We start from the raw sequence: 16,720 nt of genomic DNA, 5'->3' as shown, positions 1-16,720 counted from the left end.
CCGAGAGTCTGCCGCGGTACTGAGACTCTCATTAATATTTTCTCATTATCGGTGCCCGTGATGTTAAGCGACAGCACAGTGGCTGGTCCTGGCATGATGCTTGATGAATTTGTTGCTGCATAAGGGAGAATGTGTAGTGATGGATGACGGGTTACTAAATGCCTTTGCTTCTGCACAAAATGGGCCACATTCTGTACCACGACCAAAAAGATATGGCTGGTCCACAAATCTATTGATGGACAATGGTCATTTTGTGCATCAAAAGAAAATTGTTGCTGCAGAGCCACAGTATCATTTTTGCATCATCTGAAAGATACCGATATGCTGTAGCTACAGCATCCAGATTTGCCTTTGACAGATCAAAAAAAACCTCCTTCTCTAATAATCCCGTCAAGACTGATCTGCTAATTTCCCGAGACTCCATTTATTGGCTGAATGCAATCGAGGGAAATTAGTGGTTAGGAAGAGGGAAAACACGAGCAGATGACCAGTATCGCAGCGAGGGAAAGATGAAACGAGCGATCGTGTTTCCTGACTCACCCTTCGTTCGCCCCGGCTGAGAAGTTTTTTTGTTAAATTTTCACCTTTGCACATCTGATCCACTGAATGGCCTCGAGCTGACGGGTTGAGCTGTGCGAGAGCTAATGGGAAAAAAAATAAAAACGTAGTAGACTGGACTGGAAAAGACACTGTGCAGTGATGGAAACAGAACATGGATGTGGAGCATGAATATCAACGGCAAGTTTCATATTGATCAAGTCATTAGCTTTTTAGATGCTTTGTATATGTCGTGAGAGTCCAGAGTATCTTCACCAAATGTCTCTCCCCAGCCAATATTTGTTGAAATGCCATGTCTTGTGCTGGACAAACAGAAGGGCAGAGTGATCGTCCATCGCCAGGCCCTGTTAGTAGTGGGCCAATATCAAGTTAAGAGAAATAGCTCATATTTCAAAACCATGTCTTTCTCTAACCAAAAAATACCAGGTTTCAGCCTTAGCACTGACTGTTTGCTTGTGCCGTTTATTGCATTCTGCCTCATCCAGCTGCCTATTCATAAATATGATTCCCCCGATCTTTACTCTCACGTACAAAGCCACTTTGATGCACAGGACTCTTCTTGACTGCCAAAAAATGAATAGCTTCTCTTACAATGTATTCTCGAGTGACTGCCAGGCACAATGTGAAGACACGAAGAGTTGTCGTCATGCAACGACGGAATGTTTCGGGGGCTGTGACACTGGCTGAACCTTCCCCTATTCTGGAAATCGTTCCAACTGGACACATTTGTCTCTTCTACCTACACTTTAAACCTCCTTTGATGCACCTTGTTACTTCCCATCTGTGCTGCCTCCATTTCTAAAGCTTATCCTTCTTCAATGGTGTTGTCTTGGTCCACGAAGGCTTCTCTGGGTGGGTCAAGGGGTCTGCGGGACTCTGTTCCAATCACCAAACAATTATTCCCATTTTTGAGTGCTAAAATTGTTGAACTATGCATCCGGGCGTGCTCCTGATTTTGCGTTATCCTCAAAATCTGCTGGCTTAGCTTAAGTCTCATTTTATAAGTGTAAAAATATCTTAAGATGTCTTTTAAACTTAAGACTGGCCTTAGCAGGGGAAATATCCGCTCCATACAGTGCACCAAAGCACTCTGATGTTGGTGTCCACCACCATTATAACAGACACCACAATGCACATCAGTCGTTTGCCTGTTATTGTGGTTGGTATATGACAAATTGCCCGTGCACTCACCTACTCTTGATTCATTGGTTATGAGGACAGTTTATGTGATAGCAAACCAAAAGTTTTTGCACTGAGTTCATACATACAGGGTGGTGTTTCACATAAAAGTCTTCAAAGACACCCACACCATGTATATTGCTTTTCCTTTTGAGGGTCAATCCTATAGGCCCCATGATATATAGACACTATGAGGCAAAATGAAGGTCTATCTTATTAATAGAGTCTGAGTTAATTGCTGTGATGATAATGATGATTGCAGGCATCAAGGGACGGCCCTACAGTGAAGCTATTGTGTGGGTACAATGCTCCATGATCTTCCACCACTTTAACTAATAATAATGTTTGATTATGTCTAAAGATTCTCCGCGTGCCTCGTCTCCCCTTCATGACTATATAATGACTGAGAACATTTTAAAAAGGATTAGGCCATGGATGCTGTTAGCTGCCTGTGTTAGTTTATTTTGCTCCCGGTCTTGCACTATAATAAAAAAAAAGTTTACAGTTGTCACAGCTGCTGTCTCTGTTCCAGCCCTGGTCCGTCCACGTCCCTGCCACACATGACCTCCGTCTGATGTCGACACAATTTGACAAACTCTGACGCGTACCCCAACATATTCAGTCCAGATTGCAGGATTGTTTACCAGACATGGCATCTCGGCTGTCTGGCCTCACGACTCAAGCGCTGCAAGTGTGTTTCCATGGGAACCAAGTGTAGTATTAAGAAGAAGAGAAACTAGAGGGAGAGAGGCAGAGACACTGAGGCTAACCCTGAGCGCTATTTTTTTTTCTCATTTGTCTCTCCCTTCCTTCATAGGCAGCTGTAGCTTGGATACTGTGTCAGACCCGCGTGAGCATGATTCCTATTTTTTAGAGACATTGATATTTGTGTTGACAATATTTGCTTACTCCATTAACATTATTGCCTTTTACAAGCTTCAGGTCAGCGGAGATGCACACATTCTTGATTTATGTAACTAATTTGCTGGTCTGTGGGTTGCTAGAGATGCTATGACATCATTTGGCAAACAGTGAGGGAATATATACACATTGCTTATGCAAAGAGCCTTAATCAGATCCAATGTTTTAGAAGGACCGAAAGAACAAGAGGAAACATGAGACGTCTTTTCTAATGAGCACTGAAATGGTAAAATTAATTCGCATTAATTGTGGAACCGTGGTCACCTGATATTATTGCAACTTTGTAAAACACACAGTAGTAGTCCATCTCTCATTTGTAACGTCACTCACGCTGATGTACTATATTAGGATCTTCACCAACTGAATCAAAAGTTGTACTGCTGCAGTATTTCTAGGTACATATGAGTATGATTTGTACATGTGTTAATTGTGGCGCATTCTTGTAGAAAAAATGGCATAGCATATATTGAATTCATTTGTTTGTTTTTAGTTACCTTCATATTTATCAATCACTCCAAAAGTGCAATATTTAATTTATTTTATCTGTGCAATAACCTGTTCTATGTCCCCTCTATTCTTGACTGTCGCTTTTTTTAATACTGTCTACTGTGTCTCTTTTTATGATTCCTTGTATATACATATTTATACATGTATTAATATTTTTATCGTACTGTCACTGTGTTTTCTTAGTCGTTTTTTCTGTTGAGTCCATATATCTTTATAGCTTCTATTTTCAGCGTTTATCCTTTCACTTCATAGGCTTAATCTGTGTGTTACCTAACCAGGCATCTGTAGGCTTTGCTCCACACAAAATGTAATTGTACTTGTGCAGTGGCAATAAAGATCTTGACGTGTCTTTGTGTGTCTAAAATCGAATCAGTGTTTAAGTCACAGATTAAATAACTGTGAAGAGGAGAGTGTGGCTGTGTCACTCGAGGCTTCATGCCTGGACAGAGTTGAGGGCAGGATCACTGGCTCTACTGGGATGAAGTCAACATTCACGCAGACAGACGCCGGGGTTCCAGCTGATCCTTTCACACGCTCCACATCGTTTACTGAGAGTAATTTCTCTTGTACACTTACGTACGTGTATGCAAAAGTATTTTTGAACTGACAGAACGGATAGAAGTGTGCTTGCCGAGATATAGTCCACAATTACACGCAGGAGGGAGGACAACATGGTTAAAATGCAAAGCACGTCTCATCTTCACATGTTCAGCTTTAATTCCTAACGCGTGAATAAAACGACGTCAAGCAAGCCTACGCTGCTTCACATTGCTAACAAGAGCTGCTCAAATGTCACACCAGAACCAGTCTGAGAACCATAAGAACCCTTAACTGTCATAACAATAAAAAACAGTTAAAATACGGCTCGTTGGCACCATCTAGTGGTAGTCACGCAAAACAGCACCAACGTCAGCAAACGCATCTCGTATGGGATTTGACTGATTCAGATCTTTAGAGAAGAGACACGGGAACAGTGTGGTCCCAGAACGTGTCCATGGTGTTGATACCAGGGCTCTGTGACGGCCACACCATCTGCTGCACTACCACTTGTTATTCTGGTCTTCAAAGTAGAGTTATTTGTTTTGTTTTTTACTTTGGCTCTATGTTTGCGGTCGCTGACACGTGGCCGGATGAATTCGGGACCGATCACCCTGATGGCTGAGAATCTACACATTTAAAGGTCTCATTTTTGTGCATAATACACATTTCCACGTGTGCCCGGTATGTCTACAGACCCCCCCTCAAAAAACTAAGATAGGTTATGTGCCTAACTTTAGCTACAGCTGATTACAAAACATATACAATACCAGCTTTAAATCAATATTGTAGATTTCCAGGTTGTTCTTACAAGTATTCCTTATATCGACTCTGAACTCATTTAGGTTTTGTCCAGCAGTGGATGAGAGCGATGACCTCTGCTCCCTAGAGTTCATGAGAAAGTGGGGCTACACTAACAGTCATTACATGTGATTAAATGCTGCAGCCTTAGGAGACGTGTGTACTGCAAACAATATATCTCAAATGTAAATACAATTTACGAGTTTTACTTATTTTTAACAGGCAGTGGGCAAAATATACGGACATTCGCATGCCAGCATTAGAAATTACAAAGAGAATCTCATCAATTGGCTAAAACTGCCAGATAAATATTGATTAATGTGCATTATTCTTAAAAAGAAATGTTCTCAGAGTAAACAGAATTTGATTCCAAGGATTAAAGAGATATTAAAAAAGGAAAGTGGCAAGTTAGTGCTGCCTTCCACAGATGATAAAGGGCAGTGAGCAGATTTTGTTCAGTGATGCATACATGAGAGAAGTTAAACTTTGTTTGTCCTGACAATCCATCACCATCACCTATTGATTTAGTCTTTTTTTGTTCCCATTGTATGTTACTCTGTAATACGGCGAGGCGTACATATGATGTAAGTTACAGGGAATGGACTTGGTTTAGCCTGTGCCTCGAATTTGACTGGGAAAGTTTGACACACCTCAAAATGCCCCGTCTCTCATGCAAACACAAAACAAATGGGACAGTGAAGAGATAACAGAGATGTGGAGGATTTCACTTCGCAGACAGTCTGTTTTTTTAGGGACTAGCTGAGGGTGCGGGCAGTGACATGATTGAGATACAGCCTGTGCCACTTCAATTTTCTTGAAGCAATTTGTCGTGCGTTTCTACGATTGTGCGGAAATCATCAAAATCCAGCAGCTCTCCAAAACATTCAAAATATGTACTGCGAGCGCAAATGTTTTCAGAACTATTTCATTGCTTGTGACATTTACTTTCCTTAATTCTTTTTTGTCATTTTAGTGACTAACTGAGTGTGTGGGCAAGTGTGCTTTTGTTATTTTCTATCATCCATGTTTTGCCATTGACTCCTGCATGTTTCTATGTCTGTTCTGATCCTTAGTCCAATTGCTGTGTTCTGGTGTGGTTGTAGTGTAATCTGTTCTTACTTTTTTTACTCCACTGCTCCCCATCTTGACCAGGACTCCCTTGTGGAGGAGATGTTCCTAGTTACATAAAGGATAAATGAATAAATAAATAAAATGTAAAATCTGCAATGTTGCATTTGTGGTACAATGGAAGTAATGACTGTGAACCCACAGGTCTGGCATATTAGCAATTTGAAACACCTACCATGTTTAGTTTGGTGTTGGGATGATGTTGATGATGATGATGATGAACAATTCCATCTCACAAAGATACGCATGGTTCAGGGTCAAAATCAGCAAAGAGCTTTAAGTAAAGTGTAGGTCTACGCAATGCACCACACACATCCACACAGGACTGCCACAGCACGCCACATACACACTCACAGAGCGGGTGCACACAAAAGTTGTCTTTTGCTGGAGCATTGTCTGGTTATTACAACAATAAGCGACTGAAAAAAATTCTAACGCAGTAGAAGTTTATTATGGAATAACAATAAACAAGACAGACAAAGCACACAAAGAAACAAGTTGACAAAAATACTGTGTGCATGTCGTGCAAGAACCATCCCAACTGCCAACTAGGAGGTCCTGATTTATTGTTCACGTCCAGACGTCTGTGAGACTATTACTGTCATTCACTCTTTGTGTCAAAAACTTAGATTGACCACCGGACATGTAACCATGGTCCGTGTTTGATATTTTCTAGTTGTTGCATAAGAAAGTCCTAAAAAGTGTAATAATGTAGATGATTTAAAAAAGGAACCCACACTGAATAAGAAAAATAATGATAATAGACACCACAATTAATGCATGTATTGTTATTTTCCAGTGAACATCATCCAAACCAGAAAAAGACAATGAATAATTGTCATACAGCTGAAGTACACACACATGCACACACATGCATATATATATATACATATATATATATATATATATATATATATATATATATACACACACACACACATATACACACACATATACAAGGTTTGTATGTCTCTTCTGTCTTCATTTGATCACCATTAGCCCGTCTGTTCTTCAGCTTTGTCAAAGTCCTCGGACACTGACGGGGCATCTTTCTGTCGAAATACAATATGCACATTCTCTTTTTATTCATCAATAAAACGGGGGAGACATTCATACAACGTTGAATAATACAACAACACAAATTATGATTTTAGGGAAGACCTTTGAACTGTCTCTAGATCAAATGTATACACGTTGAGTAAGACACGAGACTTCTTGTTCAGTGCCTTGTATATAGATTCACATATGCAGGAACTTGTGGGGAGAGTAGCTTTGTTCGCTCAGCATACGATAATGTGGCTTTGAGGTTCGCTAGTGGGTGGTATGATTATGAGCTGCCTTGGGCTTAACCCTTGACCCTAAATTGCCTCTAAAGGCTCTTCCGGCAGGGTATGTGACTGTGAAAACTGTGGTAAATACCAGAACTGTATGAATGTGTGTGAACGTGTGAATGTGTCTTGTACTGTAAAGCGTTTATATACATATATATATATATATATATATATAGCTCTATACAAATACAGTCCGTTTACCTTTTACAATAGACATAGAGACTACAAAGACACCTCAAAAGAAAAAAATATATATACTTAAATAATTGTAGACATTTCACAATAATTCAAATGGTTCCTGATTTCACTCGTCGTTGTTTCCTTGTCAATGCTCACCACGGATCCTCCTTCTCTGGGCTTATTGAAGGAACAGGTCAGCCATTTCATGTATTCCTCTCGCACCTAGAAAAATGAAATGACATACAACTCGTTTAAAAATGATGTATGGTGTGTAGACGTAAAAGACACATGAGACAGCAGATCAACAAAAGCAGAGAGATCTGCAGACAGAGTCCCTTTACCTCCTTATTGAGCAGGCAGTGGACGATGAAGAGGAACGTGCCCTGCTGGGAGTTCAGGATTATGAAAAGCACCTGAAAGAAGAGATTAGACTGGTACAGGCCCAGAATCCAGGTACAGCCCAGTATGACAAACTGGGCCAGGATCTTGAACACAATCAACCTGCAGACAAAACAAATACAATGTGAGTGCAGGGCACTCCGTCACTCTGCGCTGCTTTTCGTTCCGATTAAATGAGATGGGATAAATTTTTAAGTACAGTATAGAAAAACTGTGGGGACCTCGGGACGAGTGGCCACTGGAGCAACACAATGGCTAATGGGGACATAAACATTAATTTGAACTGGTCGAAGAAAAATGACACTCCCACTCACCTCGTGTCTTTGGACTGAGAGACATCGCTCTTCATGTTGGCCAAGGTGGGTCTTAGACTCCATAAAGTAGCACAGAACAGGATGCAGTTAAGCTAACAGAAGAAAAACACATTAAGAATGAGTTTGGCGGTTTGGCCGACTATCCTTCACTGCAGCTACTTGTATTACAACACATGAACAGACTCACTGCAAGGACAGTAATCACTGGTCCCGTTAAGGCCCAATTGAAGCTGCGTGTCCGTGAAAGCCAGCACCTGCACAGCACAAGTTATTCATTATACAACAAACAATCCATTTAAATACAAGAGATGAACCCCGATCACCACCACACAACCAATCAGTCGCTGCATCACTGTTCATGCTACTCACACCTCCGCCTCCGTAGCGCCGTATCCGTCAGAATACACCAGTGCAGAAATACCCACAATGACAAATGGAACCCCATAGCCGATCAGGTAGAGGAGTGGCCTGGGGAGGCCATCTCTCTGGATGACCTGCACCTTAGAGAGCCTCCGGACCAGCAGGTGGAGCTGCAGCGCCTCCAGCAGCATCCACATAAAACTTGCAACAACTAAGAAGTGGAGAAGCCCAGCCATGACAGTGCAGGCCAGCTGTGGAAACAACGCAATACATGTGTTTTATATCAAGCTCCATAGATTATTACCTGATAAATTGACTTAGGAATGTCTTTTAAATGTTAAAGAAAGTGATTTTTTTTTTCATTTAAACTCTTCCTTTAACTGGATCAGTACTAAAATTGAATGCATTCATCCTGTGGCCATCCACTAAGTTTGGTGCAAATTGGTTCAGTACAAAATTCTACTGACATTTCAACAGAATAACATAAGGGGCAACAATCTGCTTCTGAACCGTGCTGTACCTCATCTTCAACATATCTGTCATTCCACAGCAGCAGTAGGTGAGACAAAGCGAGGCTGAGACAAAGGTGCAGGCGTGCTGTGTTGTTGATCTTGGGATTCCAGCTGCACAGCAAGAAGGTGAGGATGGCCAGTGCAAAGAAGAACAGTCCGACAAACACACACATCCGGTTTAGCCAATCTAAGAAAGAACTCTCTGGTGGAGGCTGAAAAAACACACACAACAACACAATGTGCTGTGATCAACCTGACTTTGTGTGTGGTAACCTGTATTAGCAAATCTACACATTCACACACTTATCTGCTATACCTCCCCAATCTGCAGGATGAGGGCAAAGGTGGAGAGATGGGAGCAGCTGCACACTGTGTGGTTTTCATCGGTGTATGCGACCCAACAGCCCTCGACTGACCAATGCATCTCAGTCTCGTCTCCTCCTTTGTCACTTCCTGCTCCCGTTGCTGTCTCCTGGGTTTTGTCCTTCCAGTACACACAGGTTACCAAACCAGATTCAGGTACCAGCTGGTGGAGCCATAGGGAAGAAAAAAACATTAGCAGATATTTTAGATATGTCCAAACATTTTTTCAAAATCGATCAAAATTAAAAATTGGACTGGACAGCACCTTCTTGTGATGGATGGTAAAATTGACTGGCTCCGTGAGGTTGGTGTTGTTCATTAAGGGCAGGATTGCAGTGATGACATCCGAGTACATCTCTGTCCTGTTTTCTGTTTTAAAGTATTGATGACTGAGGAGATTCTCCATTCCATTTAATGTCATGAAGCCAGCTGCTGCAGAATCTGGGAATAGACACACCATGGACATGATCAACACTTCAAAATACCACTTCACACTAAAGTCAAATTGTTCCAGGTTTGTGAACATGTGTTTAACATTGTGCATGATTTTCCTCAATTATTCAAGAGAACTCTAAAAAGCAATCTGCCCCAACCATACAATAGTAATTTACTTAATAAAAGTAGGTTCACTCTGTTCAGTTCCACTGCAAAGTTTGGACAACAAAGTGGTAATACTGGACTACGCGTGGATGCAACTTTGCTGGCGTATGTATACATCTGTTATCATCTCCCTCGGAATTGAGTATGAGCACGTTCTCACCATTGTTGTTTTTTGCAAGACTTTCCAGGTTGATCTGCATGGTGTTTCCTTTAGCTGAGAGAATAGACCTCTCTCCATTCTTGTTTCCAGGTCCAATAGTTTCAAGACTTAAGTCTAACACACATATTAATTAATCAATCAATCAAAACTGTATTTTGTATAGCACCTTCCCCACAGGTTTGTCGAAAAACGGACAAAACAAATAAAAATGCTGACCATCAAATACGATAAGGCAGGTTTTAAAATACAGTGAAAAAGAAAATGAGATCAAATTTAAATAAATGCTGAAAATGAAATACCATAAAACTGATTTTAAAAGACAATAAAGAACTATTAGGTATAATAATTAATAATTTAAAAAATAAATAAATAAACATGAAAACATTTCAAAATGTTCTATATCCACCCAGTATACACACCGTAAACATCTGCAGTGAAGTAGCTGAATGAATGTATCTTACCCACTGTTGAACTCTTCACAGTGGTCTTGGTTTGGTTCTGACCTGGAAGCACCATCGCCGACACTAAACGGTCTGAGAGGGCCAGAATCACACTGCCGGTATCCCCATCGCCTGTGCTACTCACTTTTATTGACCTGGCACGTGGTCCAACCCCCGACACTTCCTTTAACATATAAATAATTTGTTATATTAGCCTCCAAGGACATGCACAGTTACAGCAAAATAAGTTATTTGATGAGCAGCATGTACCATAGATGCCGAGAAGCTGTTTTCCACGGTCTGCAGAGAAAGCACAAGAAATAGAATGGGACAGAATGAGGTACTGTAAATGCACTTGCAGTTTCATCAACAGAATGAATTTCCAGTTCATCCTATGGGAAACCAGTTCTTTGCACTTCAGGAAAGCGGTGTTACTAGTGCTCGAGTATGAAGCTCCTTATCTTATTGAAACCAGATAGAAATCAAAGATTTTATCAGTTACAATCTTGTCCTTTTAACAAATTCGACAGAGGAAACACCGCTCTTCAATTTCCACTTACCGGTCCTGGTAAGACTATCCCTGCGTTGTCTTTCAGTTGTTGATCCATATTGCCAAGAAAAGCTCTCTCTTTTGTCTGTCCCTGCAGCAAACACAGAAGCGTAACCTCATCTTCAATGTTATAAGCTGGAAAATATAGTTTGTGTATAGCATTCAAACTTTGACAGAGCAGAATTTTGTGCAACTTGATTATTATCCTAACATTTTCAGCTCTGCCTACTCACATTACAAGTGTAGTGGTAAAGTGCATCTGTGTGTGGTGATGGACCCCTGCAATGTCTTAATACCCATCTAAATTCAAAATTGTAATTTATACGACAATGCCAGTGTAGCTGATCATAATTACCTCTGGGGGTTTTATCTCATCTAGAATGTCCTGAAGACCTGTTCAGTCGGTGTAGGAGAAAAAGGAAAAAGTCCCCATGTGAAGGTCATTCAGTGCATGAACCGAAAATGTCGTTATGTTGTACACGCTGCGATCAATTGCAATCCAAAGCTTACTTTGACAAAATGAAACTCCCAACGTCCAAATAATTCCTGTGGATGGGAAGAATCCATCTGTACAAGAACAATAGAAGGTCCCCGGTACATTTGTGCACACTGTTTGTTTACCACATATTCCCAGCTGCTCACTGCACTCGTCTATATCTGTAGGGGAGCACAGGCGCGTGCAAGTCAAATATCTAATAGTTGAATAATAAGTCACATCAACAGTCAATATTGCATACACAAACACACACCTGTGCATGGGTTAGATACGCTGGCTATCACGCCTGGGTTGTTTAGTCCATAACCAGGGAAGCACGTACAGAGATAGGATCCGATCGAGTTTGTGCAGTTGGCATCAGGACCACAGATGGTAGCCTCTTCGACACACTCGTCAACATCTGCCAAATACATATCAAACAATTAAGCAGACAGTTCTGTGCGTGACTCTTGAATTCTGTTACAACCAAGACAATTTGACAGTTCATTTGCAGTTTGCCGTCAGCTCCTGCAGAGGCTGAGGAACCTCTTTTGCATCAGAAAACGATAAGACCAAGTACCAATACAGACGTTGGTCTCGCTGGGCTCTGCGTCTGTTTGAGTCGGCGTGTAACCCAGTTGACACGCACAGGTATGAGCGCCGGGAGTGTTGGTGCAAACTGAGTCAAGGCCACAGATGGTGGAGTTGAAACATTCATCGATGTCTGAGGAAGGAACAGTGAACACAGTTGGCATGGGGAAAGGGTTGGACCAAGATGTTGCTTTATACCAAAATAAAAGCACTGCAATATGAGTTTAACAGAAAATACCTCACTCAGATAACAATTGTTGCGATATAGACTAAAGATCAGTAGGAGTCCTGTTTCCTCCAGGATAAGGATGGCTGTCCAGAAAAATATGAGTGATCAGGGATTTTAGAACAATTATGTTTCTCAGTTGTCCCTGTCAGGTAGACAAGGCCACATCTGCCTGAAGTCATCACTTCAACACAATCTGAAGGCGATATTCGCATTCTAGTTATCCGGTTGACCGTTGTATCGCATAGTATGCGAACAACAACGTACACACAACTCCAATTAGGGAACATGAAGGACATGAAAACAGCTGACCTTGGCACATAGGTCTTGCGTCGGGTACAACTTGGTAGCCTTCATGGCATTCACACTCAAAACTTCCTTGTTTGTTGTTACAGCTTCCATGATCTCCACACGGATTGTCAAGACACTCGTTAATATCTATAAAGAAAAGAAAAAAACATCAGCTGGTCTCAACTTGTCTCACACAACTAAGGAAAGATGCATTGATTTGAAATGGACAGTGAGACAAAATGGCACCTATGCATTTGTTGGAATTTCCAGGCGGTATTGCTGGATTTGTAGCGTTGAATCCCTTCAGACAGGTACAGCGGTATGCTCCAATGGTGTTGGTACAATTGGAGTTAGAACCACAAATTCCAGCAGTACTCATACACTCGTCTATGTCTGCCAAGGGACGATACAGACATGAGTTTGAGATGGGAAGAACAGTGCATGTTCAGGCAAGAAAACAGTTCAGATAAAACAAACTGCACTTACCAACGCATCCGTATGAATGTCCAGTGGGTTGGTGGTTTGAAGGGATTTCATACCCAGATACGCAAGCACAACCCCCCCCAGAAACACACTCAGCAAGTGGTCCACAGGAGTTTGGAGAACACGTGGAATGATCTAAACAGGGGTAACACACACACACACACACATATAGAGGCAAACACACAAAGGACAATTTTTGTGAAATAGGAATATCTCAGTTTGCAGCATATGGGACATGTCAAAATAAAGTAAAGCATGTCCATGAGTAATCATTCCTTACAGGTTACATAACCCATACTGCCATGTGGATGACTTTCTGGTTTGTATATGTAGAAATCCCCGGGACAGAGGACCACATTCATTATAAACCCGTAAGAACTGCAGAATCTATGAACACCATATGCGGTCCCTCTTGTTGGAGTTGCAGATTCAGTTGTTGGATATGAAAATCCAACATGAATAGGATATTCGGTCCCACCCATCCTGCCACCACTACAGAAGTTAATGATTCTGTCTCCACCAATCCCTGTGAAGCGCCACCATTTGTTGACAAAATATCCATCGTCGTTTGGGTAGCCACTGAAGGTACTTCTGAAGTAGTGGTTGCGCCATGGGTCACTTTTGTTTGTGTATCCATCACAAGAACCTACAGGAAATGGCAAAATGTGAATGTATGAATGTTCATAATAACCAACATGCACACAATTTAATTAATGTTGTTTCACCTATAGGCAGAATCTGAATGTGATCATACCAGCTGGAAAAGCACAATGGCCAAGGGTGAAGACTGAACCTATGAGGCACAAAGACAAATAAAAGACACTGATTCGGCAAATAGATGTCAGCTGTTTCCGAAAGTACACTTCCAAACATTGGATACATCTCATATGCATAGCAACACGATTCTAAAGCCATCTTTAAAAGTCTGATCACATCCAACTATTAAATGGAGGAATCTCTGTCTAATATCTAGAAATTAATTAAATTAAAAATGTAAAAAAACTTTTATAGGCAAGAAAATAACATAAATGACTTGATGATATAAATTCTAACAGCCTTTGTTAGGCTACAACATACTGTACATTACATACACAGCAGCTATGGTTCAAAACACTTGTTTAACAGTAAAACACATTATTTGCGTGTGTACTAAAACAAATCTATATACATTTGGTTAATAATGGGCATGTATCCTGCTTCAATGTATGTATTTTTATTTAGTTTTACTAAAACTTTAGTGTGGATCATAAATATTTATTTTACTGTATTTAACTGTTTTGTCTTTTTACTCTCTTGGCTTGATTTATTTTGTGTAGTACTTTGTGATTTGATTTATTGTTGTTTTTATTGTTTCTTTTTATTTTCTATTTTTGTATATCTTTTATTATCTTAACTATCCTTCTTTTATTGTTGTCTGTTCAATTGTCAATCAACAGGTGAATCACTTTGAATTATATTTGTTTTGTTTGAAAGGTCCGGTATAAATTATGTGGATCTGAATCCAGAACAAAATGAAATGACAACATCATAACATGCAAGTGTTCTTTAGTTTCATTTTGCATGATAATTCATATTCACACATTATCTACAGGGGCAAGACAAGATTTAAGAGGTGAATTAAAGATTAAAGGAAATCCTTTGGAATTACCTACATTTCTTTATTAATATGTCTAAATATATGGTCAGGTCTTCTTCCAAGTTATGAACAAACACTTTTTTAAAATAATAACACACAAACATTCTATTGTTCTCATCCATACTGAATACTATATTCACAAAATAATCTGAACTCTGTGGCTAATGACATCAACAAAGCTTAACTGAAGTAGAAAACCTGGAGTCCAGTCAATGAAACATGATGGGAGGTGTGCGTCAGAGACTTTTAGTTGGTTATTCAGAAAAGACCTGGACAGAACGTGATCATCTCAGGATGAATTAATTCCAAAGTTTACCATGGTGTCTGACGGGATAATGTCATTCCACTATTGCTGAGGCTCAGTGGAAGTTGGGTGATGGAGCCGGACAATGACCCTAAAGATTAGGGTCAACCTATACTGACTGGCTTCAAACAAAGGAAAATCAGGTTTTCAGAGGGAGGCCAGTCCGAGGCAAGACTTTAATCCAGTAGAGATGCTGTGGAATGAGCCCAAGAAGAAACGTTCGCACCACGCATCCTAAGAATATGGCTGAGCTGACGCAGTTCTGCAGTACATCAAAATGACTCCTGAGAGCTGAGTAGGTCTGTTCTGCAACTGCTTGTTTTAGTTTAATGCTTTGAGCTTCGACCACTTATCGAATCCAAAGGCTCACTCTACAAGTTCCACTAGCATATCAAATCTGGTGTGCCCAATAGAGACCGAAACGATTAAAAATGTTTGTGTGTTATCATCTCAGATCATTAATTGTGATCTGATCTTTATCTAAGTCACAAGTCTTCAACTTGCCATTGTATAGAAACATGAATTAACTTACCTAAGAGAAGTATAAAGGCGCAGCAGTTCATCCTGACAGGTCCCACTCCGCCAAACATCAATCATCAATGTTTGAGCTAAGCTATGTAGATTTTAGAGATGTGTCCAAACGTTGTTTTTACAATGTTTGGCACCAATGCAAAAAAAAATGCAAATTCACTTTCTTCTGATGGAAAACCTTTAAGCTTTAAGTATAACACAGCTCACGTCAAGACATTGGGGAGGGGAGCGAGTTGTCTGACGGCACGAACAAAAGCGTTGTTGTTTGAATAGAGGGAACATACTTAGCAAGTTGTGATTTAAAACTATTTCAAAAAGACAAGTTAAAAAAATAAAAAAATAAACATTGCTTATTGAAAGAATGAATGATGAAACAAGTGTACGTGTATCTTTGGGCCAGAGTTTGCATTATTTCATTTTGAATCAGGATGTGTTACATGTCAGGCAGTAAACATCAACTATTCAGCCAACAGGTGTCGTATTGTATATGACCAAGGTAAAGAGTTCACTTACTGTCTGAACTAAAATGCATGTGCATTTTTTAACCCCGCAAAAGAGTGATTGGTTCTGTCTGTCTCTCTGTTTGTCTTGGTAAGATGGAGATGGGAAAGCAAGTTTTGGGTGAAACAGCACATAGGTGAGGTTGTTATGTTACCTGGTAACATGTTTTAATGGATCATTTTGCTAATAGACATTTTCATGACTTTTATTGAACTTCCCTTCGCAAGCAAGGGAGAAACTTTCAATTTTGCATTTTGTCAAACCAAATTATAAACATGGAATGTTGGCATTGAAGAGAATAAAGCCATGTTGTTGCATAAAGTAGACATGCTTCAGATCATGAATTCACTGATTTTCTTGGATGTTTAAGTTCAAGCCTGTGTGGGGCATGGGAATCAGCAAGAACAAGGTTTGTGTTTCGTGGAATCACATGCGCTAATCAGTTTTACTTAGCGTGGATACTAACTGTGAAGCACCTCAGGAGACAAAGTGCACACTTTACCTGTCATGTCAATTTGTCTCGTAAAACTGTAACTTAGTAGTGCGTCCAGAAATACAAATGAGGAAAAAGCACTCATGTTTTTAAGGCAGCAGCTACTAAATGTCAATTAAACAATTATAGCCAACAGGTTTCAACATCATGAGTGTCACACTCTAAAAATCTCGCATGTTTGGTCTTTGTTACTCTAATTTCAGTGACAAGCAAAATTGTATCACCTGCCACACGATATTACCAGATAGACACATAAAGGAATCTGGCAATTGAAAACAAAGCTTGGTCAAAAATATTTCAAAATGTTCTTAAAGATGGATAGATAGATAGATAGATAGATAGATAGATA

General features: G+C 40.2%; 1 protein-coding gene across 1 annotated transcript; it reads right to left on the bottom strand.

Annotated features, from left to right (window-relative positions):
- Positions 1-6,561: 6,561 nt before the first annotated feature.
- Positions 6,562-15,409, bottom strand: LOC118288847 (adhesion G protein-coupled receptor E1-like). The gene is made up of 23 exons (XM_035615385.2): positions 15,379-15,409; positions 13,661-13,699; positions 13,187-13,552; positions 12,910-13,041; positions 12,670-12,816; positions 12,445-12,570; positions 11,896-12,039; positions 11,590-11,736; positions 11,351-11,497; positions 11,196-11,233; positions 10,851-10,931; positions 10,561-10,590; positions 10,312-10,474; positions 9,851-9,964; positions 9,356-9,531; positions 9,044-9,253; positions 8,736-8,939; positions 8,225-8,466; positions 8,043-8,109; positions 7,856-7,947; positions 7,484-7,643; positions 7,299-7,364; positions 6,562-6,683 (listed from the first exon to the last, which is right to left on the bottom strand). Exons 1-23 carry the CDS (start codon positions 15,407-15,409, stop codon positions 6,627-6,629), a joined length of 2,979 nt encoding a protein of 992 aa, XP_035471278.1. The 3' UTR covers positions 6,562-6,626.
- Between the last annotated feature and the right edge of the window lie 1,311 nt (positions 15,410-16,720).

The sequence above is a fragment of the Scophthalmus maximus genome, chromosome 17 (assembly GCF_022379125.1).
Source record: "Scophthalmus maximus strain ysfricsl-2021 chromosome 17, ASM2237912v1, whole genome shotgun sequence".
Taxonomy (NCBI): domain Eukaryota; kingdom Metazoa; phylum Chordata; class Actinopteri; order Pleuronectiformes; family Scophthalmidae; genus Scophthalmus; species Scophthalmus maximus.
Note: the sequence above shows the minus strand (reverse complement) of the source record. Positions and strands in the feature narration are given on the sequence as shown.

Excerpts from the sequence above, each read along its gene's own strand:
- LOC118288847 (XM_035615385.2), bottom strand. The coding sequence starts at position 15,409 with ATGAACTGCTGCGCCTTTATACTTCTCTTAG. Across the intron at positions 12,040-12,444 it reads CGCAAGACCTATGTGCCAAG|ACATCGATGAATGTTTCAAC; the intron begins GTCAGCTGTTTT and ends TTCCTTCCTCAG. Across the intron at positions 11,737-11,895 it reads CGAGACCAACGTCTGTATTG|ATGTTGACGAGTGTGTCGAA; the intron begins GTACTTGGTCTT and ends TGTATTTGGCAG.